Raw genomic sequence first — 24,121 nt, 5'->3', positions numbered from 1 at the left:
TCTTTCTTGTACAGTTCTTTTCCATTCCAACAAGAGCTAACATGAGACACAAAGCCAAACCCTTGGTTCAGACACCATTCACCAAGCCATACATTGAATCCCTAATGCGCATCTTCCTGTCATGCTGAAGGTTATGCACAGGCAAAACTGCAGAGAATGAAACAGTTGATGCAACCTCCCGTATATCCTTTCCAAGTGTGTGAAAAGCTTCTTTCACTATTGAAACCTCATTGCAAGCCAGATCATTTGTCCCAAGATGGAGAATAACATCCGCTTCCCTTTCCTGCTTTGCTTGCCTAACAATATTAAGGATCCGTCGTCTATCCCTGCTAGCGGTAGCACCAGGGAGACATCTCACAACACCATTCTCCTCAAACTTCACACCTCTTATGATGGAATCGCCCACCAACAGCTGCTTACTATCAATCCTCACCTTCTCCTTTTTGTCTTTGGCTGCAGTCTTACATACTTTAGGCATGGGAGATGATTGTTTCTCACCCACTGTGCTTGAGCCATCCTCCATGTTGCTCTTGCACTCTGAAAGTGCTGCAAATGAATTATGGAGAGCCACAGACTGTGGGACATGCCTTCTATCCACAACTCTCAGTCTACCAGAACCTACAGTAACCCATCTCCCTATTCTAGGGGGCCTCTGTGGCAGTGGATCCTCCCTTTGAACCTCTTGATGAAATCACTTTCAGGCTGTTATCCATAAAAACTGCCTTTCTAATTGCCATCACCTCGGCCAGAAGAATAGGAGAAATACAAGCTTTGTCCTGTAGACCTCCTTATCTTAATGTTCTGGATGATAGAATAGTTATGAAGCATGAGCCCTCTTTCTTACCAAAGGTATTTTCGAAATTTCAAGAAATATCATTACCCACCTTTTGCCCTCAGGTTAAATCGGCTGGTGAGAAGAAGTTTCACCACTTAGATGTTCAAAGATGTGTCCTGACTTCTCTGGAGGCCACTAAAAATCTGAGGAGGTCTGATCGTCTTCTTGTCCAATACGCAGGACAGAATAAGGGTCAGGGGGCCTCTAAAACTACCATCTCTCGCTGGATAGAAATGACAATTTCTATGGCCTATAAAAGAAATGGACTTTCTCCACCTTTAAGTTTAAAGGGAATCTGTCACCAGTTTTATGGTGTCCTAACTAAGGGCAACATAAATAAGTGACTGATTCTCTTAGCAAAATGCTGGGTCACTTTTTTTAATTAACCCAGTCAATCTGCCAACATCTTGTATTGAAAAACTCCAGCTCATAATGAAGAGTCCTGAATATTCAGGAGCTCCTGACTCTCCCCGCCTACCTGCTGCTGATTGACAGTTATTTTCCATATGAATCAGCAGCAGACGGGCAGGGGAGTGGCTCTAGCTCTGAATTAAATATACGCTGGACTCAATGACATCACGCTGGACTCAAATCAGCTCATTAGCATGCGGCATGTGGCATCTTTGTGTGTATATTATGAGGTAACCATCTGTCACACCATATAGAATAGATCTAAGGCACTTTTTAGTAGTTAATGATTGTATATAATTAGTTAGATTAAAATCAAATATCCACATGACAGGTTCCCTTTAAAAGCGCATTCAACAAGGACAATGTCTCCTTCATGGGTGGAAAGTGCCTCAGCGTCACTGTCCCAAATCTGCCAGGCGGCAACCTGGTCCAGTCCATCAACTTTCTTTTATCATTATAGACTTGATGTTTTGGCTAACAGGGACTTGTCCTTTGGATGTAAAGTTTGCAGCAGTCCATCCCTATTCTTGTTCCTTTGTTAATTCTCCTGCTTAGTGCCGTTGGGGAGGCGTACGGAAAAGATGATAATTACTCTTACCGGTAATTGGATATTCTGTATAGCCTCCACAATGGCACTGGAATTTTCCCACCCAAATTATCTTGCCTGTATACTTTCTGATTTAAATTTTGTTCAAATGTATTGTTTTCTCCCAAATTAAAAGTCTTTTCAGCATCATCCGAGGTTCTTGGATATTTACTGGAGAAGGTAAAGAGGGGGAGGCTTTTAAATCTTTGTTCTCCATGTTGTTTTCTGTCCCTGGGAGGCGGGGTACCCTTCTGCTTAGTGCCATTGTGGAGGCTATACGGAAAATCCAATAACCAGTAAGAGTAATTATCATCTTTCTCTGTTTTCCTTGAAATATACATTAAATATCACATATATATATATATATATATATATATATATATATATATTTGCATTGCTTCCACTTTACTGAAGCAAGAATCTTATTTGTCTTAATTTAGTTCATGGCGTCTTGGTCCCCTAAATCAGTGGATCAGATTTCTTAGGTATCCAGTTACTCGAACATAGACATCAGCCAAAATGAGGAATATCACTTTTCAGAATTTATGAATTGCTAAAAGTAGCATCAAGAGCAGCAGACAAGTCATGTATGAGAAACATTTAGCCCACAATATTAGAAGACAAATCACCAGAATAAAAAGAGAGAAAGACATCAAGATCTGTTTAATCAAATAATCATTTTGCATTTCTGTACCAACAATTTTTTCAGCTTATTTGGGAATTACAGATTTCTATTTGTTTAGAGGCCTCATACAAAAGGTACATGTTTGCACTTTCACCTAAATTTCTCAAGTAATTTGAGTAAAGCAGTAACAAATCCTTGAATTTTTCCACCAATTATCAAAGTACATTATGTAACCTTTCTGACTTATAAAGTGTAACTTCATAGTTAGGAACTTTGCATAGGAGGCCCACGTGAATAGATGCTAGAAGGGCTGCATGCAGCTGTTTGCAGCCATCTTACCAAGTATGTTGCCCATGTTCACACACCAGCCATCTATCAACAGACAGCTTGGTATAAGAGGAGGAAGATATAAGTCTGTATAGATTGCTTATTTGGCTGTTCTCAGTTTGAAAATGAAGGTGGAAAACCGCACAAGTAGTGTTGTGAGGGCTAATGCTGTACATCGTGAGACTTTGGCTGTCATTATACCATGATCAGTGTAAAGAAAAGTCACACATCATATAGTACATGACAATACCTTTCTAATAAGGATAGAACCAGCCGTGTACCTTATATAGATCCTGAGATCTCCACATTTACTGTTCCAGTTCCTCTGATTGATAATCTTTCACCTGGCAATTCCGAAGGCGTTTCCTTTCTGCTGAAGCTCTTTTCCTGTAACTGCCACAGCTTCGACAGAACATATGGCTGGTGGCAATTGAAGATTTTAAACTGAGCACATGCAACCACCTCAGTGAGATGGACAAAAAAAATAAGAAAAAAATAACTGGCATACTGTCCTCACAAGCTTTGTGATGAGTTAGTCATGTGGTTCTCATATGTCCTGGATTCAGTCAATTTGTCAGACTTCTGAGTTTTCTATATATATTCAAGTGAATGTGCCTGAGCTGCAATAACAAACACAGCTGCTATGGAATGGAAGGCACTGAGCTTTGTAAGCTGCGAGGAGGTCGTAATGCTCAACTGAGTGCCATGGCCTCTCTAAACAGCTGATCGGTGGGGTGCCGGGAGTTGTACCGCTATCAGTCATATATTGATGAACTATCCTGAGGAACGGTCATCGACATAGAAGTCTGGAATACCCATTTAACTAACTGCACACTTTTAATTAACATTGGAAGTACAACTCCTAAGACTATACTAACGCATCTTCAACCAAAAATGTCCTCAACTACACTCACCTAAAGAATTATTAGGAACACCATACTAATACGGTGTTGGACCCCCTTTTGCCTTCAGAACTGCCTTAATTCTACGTGGCATTGATTCAACAAGGTGCTGATAGCATTCTTTAGAAATGTTGGCCCATATTGATAGGATAGCATCTTGCAGTTGATGGAGATTTGAGGGATGCACATCCAGGGCACGAAGCTCCCGTTCCACCACATCCCAAAGATGCTCTATTGGGTTGAGATCTGGTGACTGTGGGGGCCATTTTAGTACAGTGAACTCATTGTCATGTTCAAGAAACCAATTTGAAATGATTCGAGCTTTGTGACATGGTGCATTATCCTGCTGGAAGTAGCCATCAGAGGATGGATACATGTTCTCATTCTGTTTACGCCAAATTCAGACTTTACCATTTGAATGTCTCAACAGAAATCGAGACTCATCAGACCAGGCAACATTTTTCCAGTCTTCAACAGTCCAATTTTGGTGAGCTCGTGCAAATTGTAGCCTCTTTTTCCTATTTGTAGTGGAGATGAGTGGTACCCGGTGGGGTCTTCTGCTGTTGTAGCCCATCCGCCTCAAGGTTGTGCGTGTTGTGGCTTCACAAATGCTTTGCTGCATACCTCAGTTGTAACGAGTGGTTATTTCAGTCAACGTTGCTCTTCTATCAGCTTGAATCAGTCGGCCCATTCTCCTCTGACCTCTAGCATCCACAAGGCATTTTTGCCCACAGGACTGCCGCATACTGGATGTTTTTCCCTTTTCACACCATTCTTTGTAAACCCAGAAATGGTTGTGCGTGAAAATCACAGTAACTGAGCAGATTGTGAAATACTCAGACCGGCCCGTCTGGCACCAACAACCATGCCACGCTCAAAATTGCTTAAATCACCTTTCTTTCCCATTCTGACATTCAGTTTGGAGTTCAGGAGATTGTCTTGACCATGACCACCCCCCTAAATGCATTGAAGCAACTGCCATGTGATTGGTTGACTAGATAATTGCATTAATGAGAAATAGAACAGGTGTTCCTAATAATTCTTTAGGTGAGTGTAGCAACTAGACTCCTTTATCTGTGTTCATAATCCCTAGTGAGGTAGCCACATGGTAACAAATCCACAGGTTTTAAACATAGTTCTCAGGGGGGTTTTTGACTATGGAAAGACTTGTTATAACACTTCTGGAAAGCAATGTGCCCACATTGCTTTTGAATTCAACTAATGGAGACTGACAGGGGTATTAAGCAGCCCAGAAAGTTCAGCTGAAGTCATCTCAATGTCCTTATACAGTAGTTGTACCGTAATGTTTTCTTCTGAGACAGATGTCTTGCTGCCAGTCCTCCTGCCCCAAATGGTGAATGTCTACTTGGGTTTTTGGAGCAGATAACTTTTGGCTGAATTATGAGGACAGTCCAGCCATCTCATGTACAAAGGTTGACTTTTAGTCACAGCCATATAGAGGACATCTATCGATAACACAGGTGTCATACATCTATAACTGCTTTATATTTGCACCTGTTTTAACCCCTTAGTGACCAAGCACATTTTTTAAAAATTGCATTCCAAGAGCTAGAACTTTTTTAGTTTTTTTTTAAATGTACTTGTATGAGGTCTTATTTTTTGCAGGACAAGTTATAGTTTTTAATGCACCATTTTAAGTACATGTAATGATTTATCAAAGCCAGCCGTTTAGCTAGGACCCCCTTTGTTTACGTCAGTAAAAACACGTATGGGTGGTCACTAAGGGTTTAAAAATATTGGATCATATTGAATCAGAAGTGAAGTGGAACAGTCATGGATATATTTCTTACTTGCACTCTTTCTTTCCATTCGACTTGTGGGTCCTTCTTCTGAACTAATTTATGGCGGCTGATGGAAATAAACTTGTTGTCTACATCGCCCGGGCCAGATATGAGTTGGCTATTTACTCTTCTCCTACATTTTTTGAATGCAAGGCCTTATATGAGCGAGTAAGAGAATGAGCTAAACATTCAGTTCTCACTAATGTCAACACACTGTTGTCTTGTTCATGTGGCTTTTCCAAATGTGTGAAGATTCAGAAGAATTTAATCAAGTTACTCACACACCGGTATAAGACTTCCACCTTTCTAAAAAGAATACATTTCTGTAGCTCAAACAGATGCTGGAGATGCAATGATTATATGGCAGTTATCTACATATTTGGGTGACATGTCCTAAAATTACTCCCTTCCTGGGACTCACAGTAGCATAATGATAAAGAGGGTACGGCCAGGCCTAAATAGGAACAGAATGCACTGATGTCCAGTGGTACTTTCAACTGAATCTACATCCTCAGGATGCAGATCCACTTGAAACATTTGGCGGTGGAAAGTCATTAGCTCCCTGCCTACTAGAGGCAGAGAGCATTCTGATGACTCGTCCCAGCGTAGGAGGTGCAAAGCAGTGAAGTCATTGCATTGCCTGCACCAAGACACTAATAGTAGCCACCAAGAAGATCAGGCATCTCGTCATTGGGAGAGAGGAGAGTTTGTCTTTTTTTTTTTTTCATTTCCACAAATGAAGACATTATAAGAATATGGGGGCACAGAAGAGAAACAATATACTGAGGGACACAAAGAGGGATATTGTTATATTGTGGGGGCACACATGAGTGACATATTATTAAGGCACAAAAGGGATAATGCTAACAATGTGGGGCCACAAAAGGAAAACATTATTACAATAAAGAAAGACATTATATGTAGGGGCACAAAAGGGGCATAATTATATAGTGAGGAACAAATGGAGGACATCATTCTATTGTGTCCCCAATAGTGGGGACATGAAAAATGGGCATTATTAGAATATGGTGGCACAAAATTGGGACATTATATTGAGAGGCACAAATGGGGATATTGTTATATTGAGGGGGCACAAATGGGATACATTATTATAGTATTGGCACAAAAGGGAGACATTATTACAATATGGGGGCACAAAGGGGGGGCATTATATTTAAAGGCACAAAGGGGGACATTGTTATATTATGTGGACACAAAAGGGGGGCATTTTTATTTTGTGGGTGCATAAAAGGGATATTATAATAATGTAGGGGCATAAAAGTGAGCCATTATAACCATGTGGGAGCACAAAAGGGGGACATAATATTGTTTGGGCTTTACCGTTTAGAGAACACTCAGAGGAAATCATCACTATGTACGGTATGTAGGCAGTCTGATAACTATTACTACTTGGGGAGCACTATGACTATGTGGGCCACAAAATGGAGTACATTTACTTTCTGGAGCATCAAGGGGTTGCATGTAGTGCATCAAGGTGGGGGCAGGTATTACATTTGACCTGAGGTCCATAGGACTCTAGTTATGTCTCTGACCATGCAGGTTGTAGAGAAATAAAATGGATTTGTGGCAAAACTATCTCCCCTAGACCAGAAGCTATACCATTCTGATTACCATCTCAGGATGGCAACCACTGTCTAATCACAGGGTTCCTTTAAGCTGTCAAATTACTTATTCCATTAAAATGAAGAGATATGGACCTCCCTTAAAGGGAACCTGTCACCGGGATTTTGTGTATAGAGCTGAGGATATGGGTTGCTAGATGGCCGCTAGCACATCCGCAATATCCAATCCCCATAGCTCTCTGTGCTTTTATTGTGTAAAAAAACGATTTGATACATATGCAAATTAACCTGAGATGAGTCCTGTCCCTAAGATGAGTCCAGCGTGAAGGAGCCCAGCACCGCCCGCATCCTCAGAATCTCACGAGATCACAGCGCTCTAGCTTTCTGACGTCGGGGAGCAAGGAGGAGATTCTGAGGATGCGGACGGTGCTGGGCTCCTTCACGCTGGACTCATCTCAGGGACAGGACTCATCTAAGGTTCATTTGCAGATGTATCAAATCGTTTTTTTTACACAATAAAAGCAAAAAGCTATGGGGACTGGATATTGTGGATGTCCTAGCGGCCATCTAGCAACCCTATAGATTAAAAGTGCTTTATACTGTAGATGGGAGTCCAATACCAGACAGTGCTTTCTTAAAACAAGGAGTCCTTGGACCAAAGATATTGTCCCTAGATGAGATGAACAATGATTTACCATACTTACTGGCCGGCGTTCTGTATATTGTTTTGTATCATACATTATTATATTGTTATGCATAATTTCATTTTCCCTTTTGCAATGGTATCTGCATCTGAATATGATTGTTCCTTATGTTATAATTTTTTTGGCACGGCATCTTCCAACTGTTCCTATATCTTTGTTCATTTGTTATTTAATTTTATATTTTCTACCTGAAAGCATTTTTGCTTTCTCTTGTTTTCGTTTTACCTTTTTTTTACTTGTTTTACTTGTTTTTTGTTTTACTTTTGTACCTTCAGAAACATTTTTTTTTAATTAATGCATTGTACTTAATATGTGCTAAAATAATTTTCCTGATAGGTTTTCAATTAATATTTTCTATGTTTTTCTTTGAATGCTGGTTGTTGCCACACAAATGCACACATGTGTACTGTATGTGAAATCAAGCAGCTATAGAAGACAAATGGAGCTATGTTTTTAATCAAAAACTATTAGGAAAATTATTTAAACCAATAATATGTGCAATGTAATTATTTAACAATAAAATTCTCCTGAAAGTGTACATTGCCTTTAAGCCTATACAACGCTACTGTTGCTTTCAAAACTCCTTAATTGTGGTTCCTCTTCAAATTCTCATAATAGAATGAAAAGGATGAAGAAAGAGGAGCCATAGTAGTCAGGATTCATACTCTAAACAAATCATCAGGTTTTGTTTAGTGCTGATGGTAGATCATTAGGCCAAAAAAGTAGATGGTTTCCAAAAATGTGAAACATTTCAAGCTATTGAAATCCCATACTTTTGCTAATAAGAGAGGTTTTTACTTAAATCTTCCCCTTTTTATCTCCCCTCCAAGAGCTTATATGCTTAAAAAATTAGACATACTTGACTCAATAGATGTACGTTAGATGTATATGTCATCCTGGTAAACATCTGCTTCAAAGAGACCAAAAGATTTCCAGAGATATATAAAAGATTAAAGTATAAAGTGAGACTAAGGACGACAGAAAGAAATAAAACACAGCAGAAGAGCTGAAAAGAGCAGATGTTTATTGTGATCAAGATGGGAAGAAGTCCACACAACATTTGCAAATTGGTCTTTAACAATGTTTAAAATCTATTAGTATGTATAATCAATAATTTCAGATAATTTTTTTTTAAGGGGGGGGTCCAGGAACATTGTACGATGGCATTATGCTGACTGTCCAGGGCTTTATGGGGGGGGGGGGGGTCAAACCTAATATTTCTGGTGGCACAGGGATGAAAGAATGGATTGTACGGATTCATCCCAAGTTTCCAAAAAATATTGCATTCTAACAAGCCCGAATTTCTTGTGAATTGTTTTTGGCAAATCACAGAGCAAGACAAATGCGTAATACTCCACTGGAAAAGAAATGTAAAAGCCAGCTCTCCTTCCTAAAGGAAAAGAGCACCGAATTTTCCTGTATTACGCTTTTCTACATGAGACATGTAAGCCAGTTCTTCAAGTGCTTCAAGAGAAAATTGCCTTGGTTAGGGTACTTTCCCACTAGCGTTTTTTCTTTTCTGGCATAGAGTTCCGTCACAGGGGCTCTATACCGGAAAATAACTGATCAGTTTTATCCCCATGCATTCTGAATGGAGAGTAATCCGTTCAGGATGCATCAGGATGTCTTCAGATCAGTCATTTTGACTGATCAGGCAAAAGAGAAAACCGTAACATGCTACGGTTTTATCTCCGGCGAAAAAAACTGAAGACTTGCCTGAATGCCGGATCCGGCATTTTTTCCCATAGGAATGTATTAGTGCCGGATCCGTCCTTCCGGTCTGCGCATGCGCAGACTGAAAAAAAGGTGAAAAAAATAAATGCCGGATCCGTTTTGCCGGATGACACCGGAAAGACGGATCCGGCATTTCAATGCATTGTTTCGACTGATAAGGATCCTGATCAGTCTTACTAATGCCATCAGTTGGCATACGTTTTGCCTGATCCGGCAGGCAGTTCCGGCGACGGAACTGCTTGCCGGATCTCTCTGCCGCAAGTGTGAAAGTAGCCTTAGCTGAGTGGCCTTTGCTGTGGTCTTGGGGATATGCTTTTTCACTAATGAGACCACCTAGTATGCATGAGGAGTACTGTAGTCCAGCCAACGCTGCTCAGCATATTTGGGCTAAATATATGCAAAATGGCATATTTTCTGCTGGAATCAGATAAGCTTAGTGTTCTTTTCATTTTTAAAGAAAAGCTACCAGAAGTAAAATATGCTAATTTGCATATATTTTTCACAAACATGTAGAGTAACGTTGGCTAGACTGCAATAATCCTTATGCATACTAGGTAGTCACTCTAAGGCGACTTTCACACTTGAGTTTAACTTTTCCGGTATTGAGATCCGGCTTCCGTTTGGTCTACATTCACTGTCAATGGGGACAAAACTGAACTGAATAGAACGGAATGCTCCAAAATGCATTCCGTTATATTTGGTTGCATTTCCATACCGGAAAGCAAACCGCAGCAAGTGGTGGTTTTCTGTCCAGCATGGGATGCGGAGCATGACACACAATGCAAGTCACTGGTGCCGGATCTGTTGTCTCAGACACAATAGAAAATGCATCCGGCACCCATTGACTTACAATGGTGTTCATGCTGGATCCGTCATTGCTATTTTAAAGATAATACAACCGGATCCGTTCATAACAGATGCAGCTGGTTGTATTATCAGAAACGGAAGTGTTTTTGATGATCCCTGCCGGATCAGGTAAAAACGCAAGTGTGAAAATAGCTTTATGAGAAATAGTATCCTTAAGACTACCACAAAGGCCACTCAGCTGACCAGAACAATTTTCTTGTGCAACACTAAGTTCTATATTCCTTTTGAAAACAGAACTGACTTGCATGTCTCCTTTAGAGAAGTATAATAGTGGGATGTTCAGTACGCTTTTGGAAGGAGAACTGCCTTGCTGATTTCATTATAGTGTATTTAATTTGGACCTGAATTGACCTTTTCGAAAAATTCACTGATTCCGACATGAAATTAATTTCAAGAAATGTGCTTATCTCTATCAGGGATTACTGTAGGTGATTTAGGGCAGAAACATGTACTCTCATTTAATTATATTGTATCTAAATTGTTCCAAAGTTCTTTATAGGGGTCAGAGTTCTGACTGTGTGATCCAGAGCTTCAAGTCCCCAGCTTCCCTTCACAAAGCTGTGGTAACATAATAAAATTCTGCTTGCAGACATTGCTAGGGGATGTGCAATAAGGCACCTATAATAAATCCATATGCAGAGAGCTCCCCTAGTGGCAGCCAACATTTTTAGTTTTTGATTTAACTCAATCAGGTACATGATTTCCTTTTTGTGACAGTACTTCAAGGAAGACGTTTTTACATGTGACATAAGTTATATACATTAACCTATAAAAGGCTATTCATTTTATGTTAAATGTTCATGTTATCTGAATTCTTAACAATATTAGATATACAAAAAAAAATTACCATGTTACCTTTTGATTTGGAATATCAGGATCTTCATTTTTGAGCATTGATTTAGTACTTTGCATATTTATATTTTTCTTGTTTGAAGCTCCAGCCTTAGGTTTACAGCTTCTCTGATGGATTACGAGGCGGTCACTTGCAAAGGTTCTGCCACAGTTTGAACATGGCAACAGTTGACCCTTAAAACTCTGCCAAGAAGCTTCATTTTGTAATTCTAGACTTGCTCCTTTAGACAAATCCACTTGAGGCTTCAGAGGAATAGGCCTTCGTTGACCTTTAGGTAACCTATCGTTTTCTATTTTCCATTTCTCAAGGCACTTTGGTTCATGTATTGGAAGAGATTTAGTTCCAAACTCTCGTCCACATATGTAACAAATTAATGTCCTTGGCTTTACTGAGTTGTGAGGATTCATTGCATTGGAAAACCCACTGCCCATTTTAGATTCTGGCATTGAATTTTGATTTGTTAATGTCTGGTTAGAAGTGGAATGCTGAGATCCTAAACTCTTACCACTCGGTTTGCAACTTCTTTGGTGCACAAGAAGCCGATCTGGAAGAAATGTACGGCCACAGTTCCCACATAGTAAAAGTTGTGATTGGGAACTTTGCCAGGCAGCCTCATTTGAAGCCTCATCTGAGCCACCTATACAAACCTGAGGTTTAATTGGAGCTGCTCGTCTGAGATGTTTTGGAAGACTTTCATTCTCCATGTGCCATTTTTCGAGGCATTTGGGTTCATGGATGGCAATTGACTTTGAGCCAAACTCTCTACCACAAATGTAGCAGACTTTAAAACCTGGTCTTCGAGGAGGAATTACAGGCCTTTTTTCTTCCCTCTTCGACATGCTTTCTGTAGATCTTCTCACTAATATAGCTGTTTCCGGTCTGACAATTTTACTCATATGAGATACTGACTTAACATCTGTTTCTTTACAAATCTTACTTGTTTCTTTGCTATTGGTCAGTAGATAATTAAATCAGTTTTATTTAACCACCTCAGCCCCCAGTGCTTAAACACCCTGAAAGACCAGGCCACTTTTTACACTTCTGACCTACACTACTTTCACCATTTATTGCTCGGTCATGCAACTTACCACCCAAATGAATTTTACCTCCTTTTCTTCTCACTAATAGAGCTTTCATTTGGTGGTATTTCATTGCTGCTGACATTTTTACTTTTTTTGTTATTAATCGAAATTTAACGATTTTTTTTGCAAAAAAATGACATTTTTCACTTTCAGTTGTAAAATTTTGCAAAAAAAATGACATCCATATATAAATTTTGCTCTAAATTTATTGTTCTACATGTCTTTGATAAAAAAAAAATGTTTGGGTAAAAAAAAAATGGTTTGGGTAAAAGTTATAGCGTTTACAAACTATGGTACAAAAATGTGAATTTCCGCTTTTTGAAGCAGCTCTGACTTTCTGAGCACCTGTCATGTTTCCTGAGGTTCTACAATGCCCAGACAGTACAAACACCCCACAAATGACCCCATTTCGGAAAGTACACACCCTAAGGTATTCGCTGATGGGCATAGTGAGTTCATAGAACTTTTTATTTTTTGTCACAAGTTAGCGGAAAATGATGATTTTTTTTTTTTTTTTTTTTTTTCTTACAAAGTCTCATATTCCACTAACTTGTGACAAAAAATAAAAACTTCCATGAACTCACTATGCCCATCACGAAATACCTTGGGGTCTCTTCTTTCCAAAATGGGGTCACTTGTGGGGTAGTTATACTGCCCTGGCATTCTAGGGGCCCAAATGTGTGGTAAGGAGTTTGAAATCAAATTCTGTAAAAACTGACCAGTGAAATCCGAAAGGTGCTCTTTGGAATGTGGGCCCCTTTGCCCACCTAGGCTGCAAAAAAGTGTCACACATCTGGTATCTCCGTATTCAGTAGAAGTTGGGGAATGTGTTTTGGGGTGTCATTTTACATATACCCATGCTGGGTGAGATAAATATCTTGGTCAAATGCCAACTTTGTATAAAAAAATGGGAAAAGTTGTCTTTTGCCAAGATATTTATCTCACCCAGCATGGGTATATGTAAAATGACACCCCAAAACACATTCCCCAACTTCTCCTGAATACGGAGATACCAGATGTGTGACACTTTTTTGCAGCCTAGGTGGGCAAAGGGGCCCATATTCCAAAGAGCACCTTTCGGATTTCACTCGTCATTTTTTACAGAATTTGATTTCAAACTCCTTACCACACATTTGGGCCCCTAGAATGCCAGGGCAGTATAACTACCCCACAAGTGACCCCATTTTGGAAAGAAGAGACCCCAAGGTATTCGCTGATGGGCATAGTGAGTTCATAGAAGTTTTTATTTTTTGTCACAAGTTAGTGGAATATGAGACTTTGTATGAAAAAAAAAAAAAAAAAAAAAAATCATCATTTTCCACTAACTTGTGACAAAAAATAAAAAATTCTAGGAACTCGCCATGCCCCTCACGGAATACCTTGGGGTGTCTTCTTTCCAAAATGGGGTCACTTGTGGGGTAGTTATACTGCCCTGGCATTTTCCAGGGGCCCTAATGTGTGGTAAGTAGGTAAATGACCAGTGAAATCCGAAAGGTGCTCTTTGGAATATGGGCCCCTTTGCCCACCTAGGCTGCAAAAAAGTGTCACACATCTGGTATCTCCGTACTCGGGAGAAGTTGGGGAATGTGTTTTGGGGTGTCTTTTTACATATACCCATGCTGGGTGAGAGAAATATCTTGGCAAAAGACAACTTTTCCCATTTTTTTATACAAAGTTGGCATTTGACCAAGATATTTCTCTCACCCAGCATGGGTATATGTAAAATGACACCCCAAAACACATTCCCCACCTTCTCCTGAGTACGGAGATACCAGATGTGTGACACTTTTTTGCAGCCTAGGTGGGCAAAGGGGCCCATATTCCAAAGAGCACCTTTCGGATTTCACTCGTCATTTTTTACAGAATTTGATTTCAAACTCCTTACCACACATTTGGGCCCCTAGAATGCCAGGGCAGTATAACTACCCCACAAGTGACCCCATTTTGGAAAGAATAGACCCCAAGGTATTCGCTGATGGGCATAGTGAGTTCATGGAAGTTTTTATTTTTTGTCACAAGTTAGTGGAATATGAGACTTTGTATGAAAAAAAAAAAAAAAAAAAAATCATCATTTTCCACTAACTTGTGACAAAAAATAAAAAATTCTAGGAACTCGCCATGCCCCTCACGGAATACCTTGGGGTGTCTTCTTTCCAAAATGGGGTCACTTGTGGGGTAGTTATACTGCCCTGGCATTTTCCAGGGGCCCTAATGTGTGGTAAGTAGGTAAATGACCAGTGAAATCAGAAAGGTGCTCTTTGGAATATGGGCCCCTTTGCCCACCTAGGCTGCAAAAAAGTGTCACACATCTGGTATCTCCGTACTCAGGAGAAGTTGGGGAATGTGTTTTGGGGTGTCTTTTTACATATACCCATGCTGGGTGAGAGAAATATCTTGGCAAAAGACAACTTTTCCCATTTTTTTATACAAAGTTGGCATTTGACCAAGATATTTATCTCACCCAGCATGGGTATATGTAAAATGACACCCCAAAACACATTCCCCAACTTCTCCTGAGTACGGCGATACCAGATGTGTGACACTTTTTTGCAGCCTAGATGCGCAAAGGGGCCCAAATTCCTTTTAGGAGGGCCTTTTTAGACATTTGGATACCAGACTTCTTCTCACGCTTTGGGGCCCCTAGAATGCCAGGGCAGTATAAATACCCCACATGTGACCCCATTTTGGAAAGAAGACACCCCAAGGTATTCAATGAGGGGCATGGCGAGTTCATAGAAATTTTTTTTTTTTGGCACAAGTTAGCGGAAATTGATATTTTTTATTTTTTTCTCACAAAGTCTCCCGTTCCGCTAACTTGGGACAAAAATTTCAATCTTTCATGGACTCAATATGCCCCTCACTGAATACCTGGGGGTGTCTTCTTTCCGAAATGGGGTCACATGTGGGGTATTTATACTGCCCTGGCATTCTAGGGGCCCTAAAGCGTGAGAAGAAGTCTGGAATATAAATGTCTAAAAAATTTTACGCATTTGGATTCCGTGAGGGGTATGGTGAGTTCATGTCAAATTTTATTTTTTGTCACAAGTTAGTGGAATATGAGACTTTGTAAGAAAAAAAAATAATAATTCCGCTAACTTGGGCCAAAAAAATGTCTGAATGGAGCCTTACAGGGGGGTGATCAATGACAGGGGGGTGATCAATGACAGGGGGGGTGATCAATGACAGGGGGGGTGATCAATGACAGGGGGGGTGATCAATGACAGGGGTGGTGATCAATGACAGGGGGGTGATCAGGGAGTCTATATGGGGTGATAACCACAGTCATTGATCACGCCCGTGTAAGGCTTCATTCAGACGTCCGGATGCGTTTTGCGGATCCGATCCATCTATCAGTGGATCCGTAAAAATCATGCGGACGTCTGAATGGAGCTTTACAGGGGGGTGATCAATGACAGGGGGGTAATCAATGACAGGGGGGTGATCAGGGAGTCTATATGGGGTGATCACCACAGTCATTGATCATGCCCCTGTAAGGCTTCATTCAGACGTCCGGATGCGTTTTGCGGATCCGATCCATCTATCAGTGGATCCGTAAAAATCATGCGGACATCTGAATGGAGCTTTACAGGGGGGTGATCAATGACAGGGGGGTAATCAATGACAGGGGGGTGATCAGGGAGTCTATATGGGGTGATCACCACAGTCATTGATCATGCCCCTGTAAGGCTTCATTCAGACGTCCGGATGCGTTTTGCGGATCCGATCCATCTATCAGTGGATCCGTAAAAATCATGCGGACGTCTGAATGGAGCTTTACAGGGGGGTAATCAATGACAGGGGGGTGATCAATGACAGGGGGGTGATCAGGGAGTCTATATGGGGTGATAACCACAGTCATTGATCATGCCCCTGTAAGGCTTCATTCAGACGTCCGGATGCGTTTTGCGGATCCGATCCATCTATCAGTGGATCCGTAAAAATCATGCGGACATCTGAATGGAGCTTTACAGGGGGGTGATCAGGGAGTCTATATGGGGTGATCACCACAGTCATTGATCATGCCCCTGTAAGGCTTCATTCAGACGTCCGGATGCGTTTTGCGGATCCGATCCATCTATCAGTGGATCCGTAAAAATCATGCGGACGTCTGAATGGAGCTTTACAGGGGGGTAATCAATGACAGGGGGGTGATCAATGACAGGGGGGTGATCAGGGAGTCTATATGGGGTGATAACCACAGTCATTGATCATGCCCCTGTAAGGCTTCATTCAGACGTCCGGATGCGTTTTGCGGATCCGATCCATCTATCAGTGGATCCGTAAAAATCATGCGGACATCTGAATGGAGCTTTACAGGGGGTTGATCAATGACAGGGGGGTAATCAATGACAGGGGGGTGATCAGGGAGTCTATATGGGGTGATCAGGGGTGATCAGGGGCTAATAAGGGGTTAATAAGTGACGGGGGGGGGGTGTAGTGTAGTGTAGTGGTGCTTGGTGGGACTTTACTGAGCTACCTGTGTCCTCTGGTGGTCGATCCAAACAAATGGGACCACCAGAGGACCAGGTAGCAGGTATATTAGACGCTGTTATCAAAACAGCGTCTAATATACCTGTTAGGGGTTAAAAAAAACACATCTCCAGCCTGCCAGCGAACGATCGCCGCTGGCAGGCTGGAGATCAACTCTCTTACCTTCCGTTCCTGTGAGCGCGCGCGCCTGTGTGCGCGCGTTCACAGGAAATCTCGCGTCTCGCGAGAGGACGCGTATATGCGTCCAGGAGGAATGAATCAACCACCTCCAGGACGCGTCTGTGCGTACAGCGGTCCGGAGGTGGTTAAGGGCAACATCTGTCACCATTTTAATTTCTTTTGTTACTTGCTCACAATTTCACTGATGTTCAGACTTTAATTTTAACCTGAAATGTGATGTATAAAATTATTACTCATGTATTACTATTATGTTATAAAACTTGAATCATTGACATAATCTAAATACTACCTATACATTTACTGTATAACACTAAGTTAACTACAAGTAGTGATCTCTCCTTTAGGATTGCTTAATATAACCGATTTATGACTTTAGTGGGCATTGAATAAAATTTATATTAGGGAGGGTATCTTCAGACAGATTTATTTTTTTTACCATAGATTTCGGGACATTTTAAAACATGGCTAACATTAGCTGCCCATTGATTTTAATGGAAATCCATGTTGTAGTTCATATGGCAGGGATGTTTCTGTGTTCTGCCCAGCAGGGTTAGAATTTGATTCTAGTTCGTTCTGCCAGGGTCAGAGTAATTCTGAAGTGTTTAGTGTGGTTATAGCACCATCTAGCGGTCTTAATTTGTATTACACTTTGTTTGCCTGTTACAATACTGCTGCATTGTGGGTGGTGCACTGCATTGTGGGAGTTCAAAGCATCCTGGGAAAGAGAAGTCTCCAGTCTCCAGGACACATCAGCAGAGCTGTCCTATGCATGTCTCCTTCTCAAACTCCACCATCCTTGTAAAAGCTTATCTGGTGAGAGATCTACCTTTGTTTCAAGGATATTGTGTGTTGCAGAACTGTTCAACTAGTTGTAATTGTTACTCAGAGATTTATTACTACTGTTAGCTACCCATGCAATCTTATGTACAGGCAGCCATTTTACCATGTGCTTCAGTATTAATGTAATGTTATAGTATATGCTATGCTATGCTTAATACTTATACATGTTATTTGTATTCTTGTAGTTTTATCAAACAATCCTGTTTTACCAATCGATCAATCAATTGTACATAATCAATCAATCACATATGTACGAACTGTTGACCAAATAAACAAGTTAGACTACAAAGAACAGTCCTCTTATTTGGAAGACAGGAATGGTATGTGCTGAATGTCAGACTGCACACTGTGTGAACGTGTATAAAGACAGAACATTCTGCATGAAAATTTGGAATCCATGTTGCGGAAAAAACAGAACTATCATTTTCATTCATGACGTGGATCCACAGAATGTAAACTAAAATTCCACAGCAGAAATTTGAGGGACAGTCCTGGAATTCTAACAGTCCTGGACAGTCCTGGATTCTGAGCTTTTCAATAGCTATTCATGATCCATTAAACAGATGACATTATAGCCTGTGGGTGACAGATACCACTGTTATGCATCACTTTAATAGATGCATCAACCATAGGCTATAATTCATCCATTTAATGGATACATGATAAAAAGCTCATGACATGTATGTTTAATGGACACCTGCGATGGATGCAATATAGTAACATCCTTCACTTGTAGGCTATAATTTTAAAAAGATTGTATACTGTACAGTTATACAAATGTCAGAACTTGGACTAATCTTATTGTGGCATAATAGCATAAATGGCTTGTATTCTAAAATTTGAGTATACAATTCTGAATAACTCCAGTTTTGCAAAAATTACTTTTAAAGTATAGCAAAAATACAATTTTAATATTATGCATGCTAGACACTGAGGAAGGAGCAAAGCGTACTCCGAAACACGTCTGGTGTATCTTCTGACCACTAAGAACAATTGCTGGGACCACCGATTACGCCCCGACTGCTTACTATTATATAGTGCTCCAGGTGAAGCGATCTCTGCCTGTATATGGCACCCACTCCAGCTACAAGCTGCGGCAATATCAAGGCGGAGGAGACCCACCTAGAATCTTGGACAACAGACCAGACTGAGCAAAGCAGAGCAATTGAGGGACATAAGGTGCAGACACCAGCAGGATTATTACGGAGATCCAACTGAATGAGAAGGGAGGTAAGACATGGTATCTGCTGTTACCACACAATTGATATCATTGTGACTGTTTATCACTATATAGCAACAGTGTGTCAATCTTCAATAACAAACCACAATTACCTCATGAGGATCTATCTACATGAATGAACTGAGAATTGATGTGCACAGACGCACAGTCGATACCCTATGGTCTTATTAATATGAACTGTATTTAACCCTTTACATACTCCACTTTTTTGTGTTATTATTACTTTATATTTTCTATTTATATTGGACACATTTACTAATTTTAGTGATTAATAAATATATATTGTTTATAATAATCTACTGGTGTCTGGACCTGGTTTTTCCAGGTGGAGGGAGTACCTCCTACCTGTTATATTTCTATACATGGTTTTAGGCATTGGGTTGATTAGTAGTAGAGCACCTCCAAGTCCATGTTCTAGGTTGGGATGAGCCACTGTATATTGATATACCTTAATATTATACATATTCATTTTCTGCACCCCAATTACCAATTGTTTTCATGTATAATTGAGTGGAAACAAGGCCAAGTAACTCAACTATGCACAAAACTGCGATGCAGAAAAAATGCAGCAGGTGCTCGGGACTGATGACTCAAAATTTGGCTGTAACAGGAGGCAGTTTGTCTACAGAAGGTCTGGATATCAGTACAATACTGAGTGTCTACAGGCAACAGTGAACCATGGTGGAGGTTCCTTGCAAATTGAGGGCTGCATTTCAGCAAATGTAGTTAGGGATTTGGTCCGGATTAATGGTCTCCTTAGTGCTGGGAAATACAGGCAGATACTTATCCATAATGCAATACCATCAGGGAGACATCTGACTGGCTCCAAATTTATCCTGCAGCAGGCCAACAACCCCAAATATACAACCAATGTCATTAAGAGCTATCTCCAGCGTAAAGAAGAACAGGGAGACCTGTAAGTGATGATATGGCGCCCACAGAGCCCTGATCTCAACATCCCTGAGTCTGTCTGGTATTACATGAGAAGAAAGAAGGATCTGAGATGTTTGGAACAACCTCTCTGCTGAGATTCTTCAAAAACGGTGTGCAAGTGTGCCTAGAAGAACTGATGCCATTTTGAAGGTAAAAGATAGTCACACCAAATATATATTATATTTAGATTTCTTTTGTTCATTCACTTTGCATGAGATAGATAGATAGATAGATAGATAGATAGATAGATAGATAGACAGACATGTACTATGTATAAAAACAGGTAGATAGTAGATACGCACCAAGATGGATGGATGGACTGGCAGACAAGACAGAATAGGAGGTCGGATGTACAGGCAGACAGAAGATATTAGATTGATACCTACTAGACAGACAGATACAGTGTATAGATGACATTTTATGTACAACTGGTTAGTAAGACAGGCAGGTAGTGACACATTTGCATCCCATTCTATGACATATCTATCTATCTGTCTATCTCATTATTTATCTATCTAGCCATCTATCTTTTATCTATATTTTTATATATATATATATATATATATATATATATATATATATATCCATCTGATGCTGTAATTTAGAAATATTTTATAAGCTCATACTCACTGCTGTATGGGGAGATTGGTGTAAAGGAAAACTGGCTTAGTTGCCCATAGCAACCAATCAGATTCTAGCTTTTATCTTTCAGAGCTGCTTTGGAAAATGAAAGGTGGAATCTGATTGGTTGCTATGGGCAACTAAGCCAGTTTTCCTTTACACCAGTTTTGATAACTCTCCCCCACTGTCTCAGGCTCAGCAGTAATTATCTATTTATCTATAACAAAAAAGCAGGTAAGCAATATAGATCTTGTATTCTATCAATGTGTCAGTCTGCATATGTCAGTTTAGGGTTTATTGCAGGCACCTTACAACAAAAATAACAGAAAGTAGGAAAAATAAAAATGCTATGATGACTTCATCTTGGATAATCTTGGTTCATCTGTATTGAGGGGGTGAACCCTTTGTAAGCATGTTCAGTTTTGGAAATGAAGACCCACAAGGCTACACAAATAACAGGTATGGCAGATGAATACAGTCCCAGGTTTATCACATTGTATAGAGGATCAGGAGTAACGCAGCCATAGCTCATGTCTTACCAGTGAGATGTAAGCTCCAGGGCTCATACATGAGGTTTGCTTGGTGTCTGCTGCCCTGTAGTAGAGGAATGTGAGCTCTGTGGTTGCTGGAGTAACTATAATGAAGCTGCTATCTCTCCGTGTCCAAGCAACATGTCAACAAACCTGAGAAACTGCAGAAGGACCTAATGGCTCCTGTAGTTCAGCAAATAGTGCAGGAACACAAGTGCCGGGATGTCTTCCTGTAAGGCCACAACCTGTATGGACTTGTCCTAGATAAAGAAATAACAATGGCCATGTAATCATAAGCTGATCTCCAAGTCTACTCCTCTGACCCAACATAGAAAACAATGCACAGGGTGTATCATGTAGGTATCACACCGAGCTCAGGCACCTAGCTATTGCCTTAAACTATAAACTATAAACATACAGACATACAGTGAACCTTTAGTAATTTCCTGGATTTCTGCATTGATCACTAATAAAATATGTGTCTACAGTCCTTCATAAGTAATTTTTTACATCTACAGTATATCAGAATACAGTAAGAAACAACCTACATCCCTTATAATCACAAAGTAGCTTTACAATACGAGGGATCTGTCTTTCTTGATTACTGGGAATGGGAATCAAGAAAGTGCTAAAGATTGCGACTTAAAGGGGTTATCCCATGATTATAGTTAAACCTGAAAATCAGACATGTAGAACATGACTATCTCTTTCTTCAACCAGCTCTGTACCAGATCCAGAGATCCCACCTTATATTGCTCCACTTACCACTGCTAGATTTATTTTATCTGCTAGTTCAGGGGGTATATCCTTTCTCAGGGTGTGTCCTTTCTCAGGGGGCATGTCCTTTCTGCTACACCTCTCTCAATCTAATTGTCACAGCTTGATATGGCTAGCGGCAGTTTAAAAATGAACTAAGTATGTGCGTTCACCTTAGCAATGTTACTGAGAAAGACAGAGAAATAGGCAAAAGAACAAACACCAAGTGGCGCTAAACAGATACATTTTATTGAATATCTTAGTGGTTATACTACATTTTTATTTACATGCAATTACAGAAGTCTTCAGATCCCTCTAAAATTCCCCAAACTCGTATACTAATTCTATCAAACATATTTCATCACATAATTTATTATACTCACTTATATAGCGGTACTATATTCCACAGCGTTCTACAGACATTAGCATCAAGCTGTCCCTCATGGGGCTCAAAGTGTAAGTGCTACCTGTCACCAGCAGCAGCTTTCATGCTCTTTATTCATCAAGCCCCTAAAAGTCCTATTTTATACTCTGCTTACCTTGTTTCTCCCCGTGAAAGACACAACTGTCACAAATTTCCTTACTATGTAACCCTGTGCATGTGCTGCACATCTACTGTACATCTGATCTGTGTAGGAAGACAATTCTGGTCTAGCTTTGATCCACTGAGCCTTTGTGAAAGGCCTTCTTGGTCTACTAGAATGTCATGTAGTCACGATCAGTGTGGGGGAAAAACTCCACACTAAACACAGGAGGAAAGGGGAACAGTAACTGAGCCTGGAAACTAGGGAAGGAACAGGTGACCTCCTACACAACCCTAAGGCCCCTTTCACACGAGCGAGTTTTCCGCGCGGGTGCAATGCGTGACGTGAACGCATAGCACCCGCACTGAATCCTGACCCATTCATTTCAATGGGGCTGTGTACATGAGCGTTGTTTTTCACGCATCAGTTCTGCGTTGCGTGAGAATCGCAGCATGTTCTATATTCTGCGTTTTTCACGCAGCCCTGGCTCCATAGAAGTGAATGGGGCTGCGTGAAAAACGCATTGCATCCGCAAGCAAGTGCGGGTGCGATGCGTTTTTCACTGATGGTTGCTAAGAGATGTTGTTTGTAAACCTTCAGTTTTTTATCACGCGCGTGAAAAACGCATCAAAACGCATTGCACCCGCGCGGAAAAAACGGAACAACTGAACGCAATCGCAGACAAAACTGACTGAACTTGCTTGCAAAATAGTGCGAGTTTCACTGAACGCACCCTGAACGCATCCGGACCTAATCCGTCACGCTCGTGTGAAAGGGGCCTAATCCGGGCCCTAACTACCTATCAATATGAATAGAACTTGAAGGTAGGAATATTCATATATAGGTAATGTTATCCAGCTTACCTGGTCAGCGTGTAATATCCCGTGTGCACGGAGTCAAGCCAGCAAGTTCCTGGACGTAGACAAAATGAAATGGAAAAAGACGATTCCGGCACTTATTTTTCTTCCCATGAAATCTTCCTCTTTATTGAATCACATCATATGCGGGACAGTATCACAAACAAGCTGTTTGCGCGTTTCAGAGACCTTCTCCTTAGTCGTAACAATGTGGTCTGGGAGCTTGGAGAAATTTAAAGACCCATGCACCCTCCCCCATCTAGTGGGTGGTGGTAACATGATGTCACAAATCAATCAGCTCGCAGACTCACACCTGAAGCATCATTCTCAAAGAACATAGATTAAAATGGCCCCACATGATGCGCTTCCCACATCCCCCCGCTTGGGCTAGAGCAGTACAGGCGGAAAGGTCTGTCTGCAAAGCGCAAGTACAGGGTGTGAGAAACCGCATCTTGTGAACAGGGCTATACAAAATGTTGAAAGTTCAAATAAAATGTAAGCCTGTAGAAAAATCTACATGCGGAAATGGATAACATGGATGACCACAGCTGCAATTTTCATATCATTGTAATAAAATAAAATACACTATGATGAATAAACGTGTTGGAATATGTCACGGTAAATGTACAATCAGATGAAAATGAAAAAATGGAAAAGACAATGCATATGAAAAAACACAACAAATGAAATAGATGAAGTGCTCCATGGTAATTGGCGTCCTGAAACCATCATGAAATTGTAGACCTACTTTGGTTTTGTCACTCTAAGGCCTCATGCACACGACCGTTGTGTGCACCCGTGGCCGTTGTGCGGTTTTCAGTTTTTTTTCGCGGACCCA

The 24,121-nt window shown here is 40.6% G+C and overlaps 1 protein-coding gene across 1 annotated transcript in view; it reads right to left on the bottom strand.

Moving 5' to 3' along the window:
* Positions 1–12,205, bottom strand: part of LOC120991390 (zinc finger protein 474-like) — a 52,011-nt gene extending 39,806 nt beyond the window's left edge. The window contains exon 1 of the mRNA XM_040420207.1: positions 11,232–12,205. Coding sequence (XP_040276141.1) covers positions 11,232–12,125 — 894 coding nt within the window. The 5' untranslated portion in view covers positions 12,126–12,205. The remainder of the gene's footprint in view (positions 1–11,231) is intronic.
* Positions 12,206–24,121: the final 11,916 nt, after the last annotated feature.

This window comes from Bufo bufo, chromosome 2, assembly GCF_905171765.1.
Source record: "Bufo bufo chromosome 2, aBufBuf1.1, whole genome shotgun sequence".
Lineage (NCBI taxonomy): Eukaryota > Metazoa > Chordata > Amphibia > Anura > Bufonidae > Bufo > Bufo bufo.
The sequence above is the reverse complement of the archived record's forward strand: the minus strand, read 5'-3'. Positions and strand labels throughout refer to the sequence as shown.